At 39.4% G+C, this 8,286-nt stretch overlaps 1 protein-coding gene across 1 annotated transcript; it reads right to left on the reverse strand.

Annotated features, from left to right (window-relative positions):
• Window positions 1-302: 302 nt before the first annotated feature.
• LOC103408565 (pleiotropic drug resistance protein 2-like) lies at window positions 303-7,988 on the reverse strand. Its single transcript, XM_008347407.4, has 20 exons — window positions 7,144-7,988; window positions 6,911-7,031; window positions 6,402-6,490; window positions 6,110-6,194; window positions 5,559-5,849; window positions 5,385-5,475; window positions 4,384-5,284; window positions 4,101-4,261; window positions 3,888-3,991; window positions 3,632-3,797; window positions 3,420-3,545; window positions 3,217-3,323; window positions 2,782-3,114; window positions 2,359-2,649; window positions 2,169-2,252; window positions 1,941-2,074; window positions 1,597-1,824; window positions 1,318-1,489; window positions 951-1,205; window positions 303-814 (listed from the first exon to the last, which is right to left on the reverse strand). The coding sequence occupies exons 1-20, from the start codon at window positions 7,527-7,529 to the stop codon at window positions 545-547; spliced, it is 4,395 nt and encodes a 1,464-aa protein (XP_008345629.2). The 5' UTR covers window positions 7,530-7,988; the 3' UTR covers window positions 303-544.
• Window positions 7,989-8,286: the final 298 nt, after the last annotated feature.

Raw genomic sequence — 8,286 nt, forward strand, 5'->3', positions numbered from 1 at the left:
ACAGTGCCTGCCCTCCCCCCTACTTTAGAATAAGTAATTGTTAATAAGTCCAAAAATATGCAGTCACAAACCGTCATCATATTCAAATATAGAGTCTAAAATGTGCTTACATTATTACATTTGATTTTTTTAGTGTAATTAGAACACAATGTGGTATATCATGTGTCATAATAGTGGAGGGATATTGAGAAATGTATCATAACATAATAACCATGTCGTCCACTTATATTATAACGCATGATTTACTACCTTGTGTCCCGGGTACACATAAAAATTTCTCGACAAAATGAGACTTAAAAGCGTATATAAAAACATGCAACTTTTATGGTTGGATGTCTTAATCTATTTTACTTGTATGGTTGAATGTCTCTGGTGGATATCGTGCCTTGTAGTGTACTCAATCCTTAGCTTTAATATATACCACCCAGCAATGCGGCGTCTCTCTCAAGTATTAATGCAACTCTCAGTTAAACTTTTCACTGCTGTTTCATCAACTTTTCAAGAACAAATAAATATGGAGCGGTAAAAACTTCGATATACTTGCTCATCTCGTTTGGAAGTTGAGACACTTGATACCGTAGGCAAAGACGAACAAGAACAGGAGCACGAAACCAATATGAGCCACGACGACGGCTCCGAGGAAGTCATATTCAAACCCTAATCTTGTCTTGAGGTACATCTGCACTGACATATGAGCTTCTCCTGGAACTTCAACTAATGAAGTTCTGTCTCCCACTTGGGATGTCACTAGTCCGTAGATTGTCCAAGCCACCGGTGAACCCCAGTAGTACCATCGCCACCATATCGGGATTTGCTGCAACATCAGCATATATATAAATAAAATGCAATGATTTCTTTCATATATGTCACACAAAAGTGATTAGCATTCATGTGTATAACTTGTGATGAGAAAATGTTTAACATATTATAAGCTTGCGCGGGACACTTACCATCCTAGGGAGGAGGAAACCAGAGAAGAGGTTCCAGAAGCTCAGGAAAAAGGACATCACAATGGCCGCAATTTGGTGGCCTGGCGTGAGAGCTACAAGCATCATGCCGTACAATGTGAAGTAGATAAAGCACATCAATATAAAGTAGTAGAACAAGAAGAACTTGTCAACGTGCCAAGTGAACCCCATCATTGAAAAGAGGATGAGACTATACGCCAGAGTTTGGATTGCAACGTAAATTGTTTCAATCGCCACCTGCAGGGGATACGAAATTTACTGTATATCTCTATGGAAGATGAAGTTTTCTTTTGATTGAACTCATGCATCAACTTTCCTAACTTGATATAAAGGTTTCGGCTTCTTTTACCTGAGCAAAAGCATAAGGCAGCGCAGAGTACATCCCTGCTGCTCTTTCGCGGTAAAATACTGTTCTTTCAACTGCCACAATAGGCTGCACTGAGGCGGTGTTGGTTGCTCCAAGGAAGAGAACGGCAGAATACATGGCTCCCACTAGATTTAGTAGGTCTTGTTCCTTATGTCTATTCGGATAACATTTTGCAATAAACTTTAGAAATATGCAACAAATACGAAAGCAAAGTCTATTGTACTTGATTCTAACAAAAAAATGAGAAACCTTATGTCTTACGTTTGATCTCCTTTGTTCCAGAAAATTAGTCCAAAAATAATACCAACAATTATAGTCAGAAAGAGCCGGATGGCGTTGTATGGCGGGTTCCTCCAGTATGACCAATGTTGTTTCCAGAAGCAAGCTTTGCATTGAGTAAGAAAAGACTGAGAGTATTTGGTTGGGAAATAAAGGTCTTTGGATCCCGGGACTGGAGTGCTTAGCTCTGTTATAAGTTCTTGATTCTTCCTGGAAAGGAGAAATCAAATGATATAAACATCGTGTTAGCGTATTACTGAAGAACTTTTAGCAAAAGGATGCACAACGATGCAAGTTACAATTGCGGTCCTAAATGTTCCACTTACCTATAAAGTTCAGAGTTCGCGTATATATCCCCAAAATCCACATTGAGTCGGGACTCAACTGCAGGAGAAGTGATTTCCAGCATCCATGTTGCAGGATTGTAGCCATCTCTGATCTTTGTAATTCCGGGAATAGCCTGCAAGACGTTATAGACATTAGTTTGACAATGAAAGTAGCGTGGGGTTTATAATTCAACAATTTCTAACGACCATGTCACAAGTAATACTCACTTCAAAATATTCTATGAGCTTTTGAGAACAGCGGCCAAGGGGTCCGGCATAAATCACTTGTCCACCTCTCTTCATCAACAGAAGCTGTGAGGAAAAAAGGAAAACAAATTGAATTAAAGCAAGTAGCAAACAAAAACTACAAATTGCAAGACTCGGGCCACTAGTTTCGGACAATGAGATTGTCGAATACCTCATCAAAGGCTTCAAAAATGTCTATGCTTGGCTGATGAATAGTGCAGACAAGCGTCCGACCTGTATCCACAGTGTTTCTCACTGTACGCATTACAATTGCAGCAGCTCTTGCATCAAGACCTGATGTCGGCTCATCCATGAAGATTATGGAGGGATTCGCCACCAACTCTACAGCTACGGTTAATCTCTTTCTCTGTTCTGTTGACAGACCATCTATTCCAGGAAGGCCTACTAAGGAATTCCTCAGAGGTTTTAGCTCAACCAAATCCATGACTTCCTCCACAAACATCTACATGTCAGAAAGGAGAAAACTACGATAAATATATATTGTGGGGGAAGAAATTAAAAACCTGTATTGACAAATTTGAATGTCACAAAAAAATGATAAAATCAACAATGAGTTATGTGTCGAAGAAGATACCTGTCGTGTTTCCTTCGTAATTTCCTTTGCAAGACGCAACCAAGCAGAGTAAACGAGAGATTCATAAACAGTTACATTTGGAGAGTGGATATCATTTTGTTCACAATAACCGCTAACTCGAGCAAAGGTTTCTTGGTTCTTTGGGTAACCGGAAATGCTGATACTTCCTTCAATATAACCACCAGTTTTCCTTCCTGCTAGCACATCCATCAAGGTAGTCTTTCCTGCACCGCTGACGCCAACCAATGCTGTTAGAACACCAGGCCTAAAAGCACCACTAACATCTCGCAACAATTGGAGGCGATCCTCTTCAATTCCTTGGCGTTTCATTTCCTGATGAACAACTAACAGCTCTCAGCATTCATGGGGGATGGACTTAAACAATTTCACCATAATGTGATGCTGCGTACCGAAAAAGATACATAGAAGACTTACAGCAGGCATATCGACATAGTAGTTCACATGATCAAATGCAAGTGACAAAGGCTGAAACTTCAGCACCATTCCTCGCTTTGTAGATTTCATCACTTCCATATCAATACCTGTAGTTATTCACATCGTATCATCATTAGCATGCTTTCTTTATCTTCTTTTTAAAAGAAACATTTGCAGTATGCATAACTCTGTATCTTTTGAACCTTTAAGCATTGGGGTAGTAAATGCTGAACTCAATTCTGTGGATCCCATTGTATCCAAGATTGGCTGCTTTTTACTTCCCTGCTTGTCATCGTCCTCCAAAATAATAGATTTAGAATCTCCGAAAGCTGCAAACGGTTTTGAAAGCAGTATTGAACTCAAAATCTTATTCACATAACTGAAATAATGCTTGTCATGAGAAATGATCGCTTACGGTTCAGAAAAGTCAGTGCTGCAATAAACAAGATGTTGAAAAGTAGGGAAAACCCGAGGAGTGCTCCTATGCATATCCAGTACCAGTACTCTTCTGTAAACATGCCTCTGGCCTTTAGGAGAGCCTTTCCAACTGTTGGTTCTGGGATTCGCGGGTCAATATTCGGCTGTAACAGAGAAAAAGTATAATAATGTCAGTCAGATATGAGAATAGACGTGGCCTCGGACATAAAATGACAATAGGAAGGAGATCTCACTGCACTCCATCTTTCGTCAAGAAATTCATTGATGGCTATGGCATTTTGCCCATACATCATAGGAGAAATATAGTAGCCCCATATCATCCATGGTTCGATGTCATCTGTATGAAACGGAGAAGACAACATTTTCATTCATACAGGAATATAACAAACTAATACAGAAACTTGAGTCATTATTCTATAGATGGGACAACTAAAAGCGCAGTGAACCTTTGGCAACAATGAATCCGCCGAGGACAAAAACCAATAGCAGTGTGAAGGTGCCAAGTGTGCTTGCAACAATTTGTGTTCTGCCAAGAGCTGCAATGAAGCGGAAGAGTGATAGGGCCATCTGATGCACGCTGAATAATGCCAATAGTTGGCGGAAAAACCTGCATCAATTTCAAATGTACTGCTGAGAATAGTTTAAAGAAGTCGTTATCATCTGTGGATCGTATCTAAACAATAAAGATAGCATTGTACACACACGTTAGTTACGCTTTTGGGCACATACCTACTAGCTGCAGGAGCAAAACCGATGGTGTAATATGTAAGAATGATCCATAATCCTGATTCAATCAGTGATACGGGGATCCTGAGGACCCAAATTGGTAAGCTAAAAGCCCATGCCGGGTGTAACAATGCATCTCTCTGTTTAAAAAATACAGGAAGCCTGAATATAGTCATTGCTAGCTCTGTCATCCCGTTGAACATTACATTTATGAGACTGAAAAATAGTGCACCATAAAACTTCCCCCCATCCTGTAATCGACCGTGCTTCATTTCTGTTCTCAAAAAAATTGTCATGGCAATTATTGACATGATTGTGAGCTGACTAGTCTTGAATATGTATAGAGCAGAGTTCCGCTTCATCAGGAGCCACTCTCTTGCAAAGCACGCGTTGAAGAGTTCCCAGTTTGAGATTCCGTACTTTTTTTTCACTAATGCAGCTGCATGAGTTTTAGATCTATCATAAGGAATCCGGAGTTCTTCAGACAGATTTTGACCAATTTGGTAACTTCTAAAATAATCTGAAAATTCCGATGCGCTAATATATCGGTAATTTTCATTCTGCCTAAACCAGTATTGTTCTTGGTCCTTTCCGGAAATAACCTCCTGCAGGAAGTCTGCCACTCCTTTCCTTTCCGGACACTTGAAACCTACACTCTCAAAAAATTCGAGTGCATTCTCTCGTGGACCTTGGTAAACAATCCGACCATCTGAAAGTAAGATAATGTCGTCAAAAAGGTCAAAGGTTTCAGGTGCAGGTTGCAGAAGAGAGATTGTCATGGTGATATCCATTGTATGAACCATCTGCCTCATAAACTGGACAATTTCGAATGTTGTCGAACTGTCTAAACCAGTTGATATTTCATCCATGAAAAAAACTTTTGCTGGTCCAACCAACATTTCTCCTGCATTCATCCGCACCAGCTTCTTATTAGAAAACAGGGTTGTGTTATGAACTGTCCGTTAAGTGTTTTTCTCTTGCATTTTTGTGTATTGTATACAAACCTGTAGTAAGACGCTTCTTCTGTCCACCAGATATGCCCCTTCGCATCTCGTCACCCACTAAAATATCAGCACAAATATCTAATCCAAGTAGCTGTTAAAGTTTCTTAGTTAGTACCAATTTTAGACTCCATGTGTGTGATCCAAAAAATAAGTAACCAACAAGAACAAGCTAACCTTCAGAATATAGTCCGTAAATAAACTGGTTTCTTGTCCTGCCAGAGCTGTGGCTTTCATGAACGTATCAATCTCAGGATCAGGTGTAATTCCTGATTCTTTTTCTCGTCTGGACAATTCCGCCAGTAGCTCGTATCTGGTTCCAACCCCTAAGCATCTTCCTGAAAAATCCAACGTTTCTCTTACTGTCATCTCACCATTGTGCAGATTATGCTGGCTGATATACGCGCATGTTCTTTGAGGAAAAAACTCTGAAAATTCATGACCACAGTAAGTGATCCTTCCGGATACCTGTTATATGATGGGGATCAAGTTAACATTTCTAATATTTAGAACTATTATTTGTGAGATACTGAACTTCACAGAAATAGTTTGTGCAATCTTCATGATAAAAATTTCCAAAACCGGTCGAACTAACAAGAATCATAAACATTTACTTATTGTAATATTTCAGCATTTGCATGCTTCATGATGAACAATAAGACTGAGGGGCGATGTTGCCTAACATATGAAAGACATTGTTAGTGTGCAAAGGAAGGAGGATGCCGCACCCTTAGATCCTTATCCGTCCTGCCAGCAAGTGCCTGCAGGAAAGTTGTCTTCCCTGATCCTGGAGGTCCCAGAAGTAGTGTCATTCTGGAAAACGCTAACAAAATCAGCATAGTACGTAGCACGAGTTAAACAAATACAGTCAATCCATTTAGTACATCGGTCATATTAAATCAGAAGAACGACAAAAGTTTGCCTATTAGAGAACATCTGGGTGTCTGATTGACAATGTCAGTCTAGGAATCAAAGAACAACCAATTTCAACATGTAAATTTGAAAAGAATTAGACATTACCGTGATGGCTTAACTATTCCACTCACGTCACGAAGTATCTTGACTACTCTTTTCTTTGACGGGAAGAGCTTAATGAGTCCAAGAATCCCCTATTCATACAAAACACAAACTTAAGAATAGCAGAACAAAATATTCTCTCTCAGTAGACGCATACATACTACGTATGCACACACATACTTACCAGTTTCTATTAGGTATAAATAAACACAATCTTTAGAAGTACGAACTGTTACTACAATTCACTATTGTATACAATCATATTACCACAGAAAAAATTTGCTCGAAAAATTCCATATTACACTAATCGAGAAAAAAAGGTAGAAACGATTCACCCTTTTCAGATCAAAGAACTCAAAAACTGAAGATGAAATTATATACAGCTTTATCCTTGCACATATGATTACAAATAAATATAATCGTGGATTTGCAATCTTACAGAAAAAGGGGAAAGAACAGAGAAAAATGCAAAGAAAAAAAAGTACAGAAAAGCAGAAAACAGAACAAAGTACCTCTATGGCATTCATGGAGGAATTCAGCAGAGTAGGAAGTGCTCTGGTTCCAACATATGCATCCCCTTCAACTGATAAATGCTCGAACCGAACTTCAACCTTCGGAATCTCAATCCCAACCCTGTCAATACAAAATCAAACACAGTTTCCAACTTCTAAATCACCAGATAAAAAGTATTTATCACCACAAATATCTGTAAAGAAAAAACCATATAAAAGTATGAATCATCCACCTATTAGTCCTATCTCTCAGCCTTTGAAGGAACTTCTCATTATCCTGTTCAGCAATCTTGAGTATATTCTCCATGATTTTCTTCTTGTCCAGCCTTCCGAGATTGGTAACGTCGATCTCTTCATAACCAACATTTCCATTATCCAACACATGCTTAAGCATCCCTCTTCTTAACCTATCAATTGTTGGAAGCCTCTCTATCGCTGCCCATTTCAACTCCTCCTCGTCCTCCTGGTCTGCTCTCCCGCTGCGGTGGAACACATCCCCCTGATTGCTCCACACTTCGCGAAAACTCGTGGACGCCCAACTTCTCCTGCTCACTGATCCATGGCTCCTCCTCCCGCTGCTCACAGCTGATCCATGATCTCGGGCCAATTCCGACGCCATTTTTTACTTTATTTTCTTTATACAATGGTGTATTCAATGCTGTATATGTTGCTAGTAAGTTGCCGGATGCTCTGTCGAAGACCTCAAATGGACCGAAGCTATGGCCGTGGAGATGCATGCATTGGAAAAAAAAAAAAAAAAAAAAACCTGGTGGGGGTGCGAACAACTTTCAAATCATATAGCTTTTGTTTCAAAGAACAAAAATTGAAGCAAATAATGCATGAAAATCTTGAATGACTAGTTGCATGGCTTGTGAGAGAGAGGGGGGGGGGGGGGGGGAGAGAGAGAGAGAGAGAGATAGATGAGTATTTTCAGAGTTTGGGGGACAGTTGAAAGGGAGATCCTTGGAGGATACTTTATCTTTACTTCCTCACTTTTTGGAAAGCTTTCTCCATGAATGTAGACGTGGTTCATGAAGAAAGTTAAAGTTCAGGTTTCATGGAGACGTAGTTTTTTTTTTTTTAAAAAGTTAAGGTTTTAATAATTAGATAATTATAAGCACATGCAAGGTTTCTTTGTATTTTAGATGTGGGATTCATTCTCTTAACACGGGCCCTCACTTGTGACAAGTTTTCAAGTCTAGCACGTACGTGGACAACACAAACGGATGATGTGAGTACTTGTGGTCATTAGCTTCACACACGAGATATCTTGCTCTGGTATCATAAAGGAATTTTACCATAAAACCGATTGATAATATGAGAAGTAGTCCAACTTATAAGCATATTCATACTCTCATCAAAATTTTCTAAGATTT

Source organism: Malus domestica, chromosome 02 (assembly GCF_042453785.1).
Source record: "Malus domestica chromosome 02, GDT2T_hap1".
NCBI lineage: Eukaryota > Viridiplantae > Streptophyta > Magnoliopsida > Rosales > Rosaceae > Malus > Malus domestica.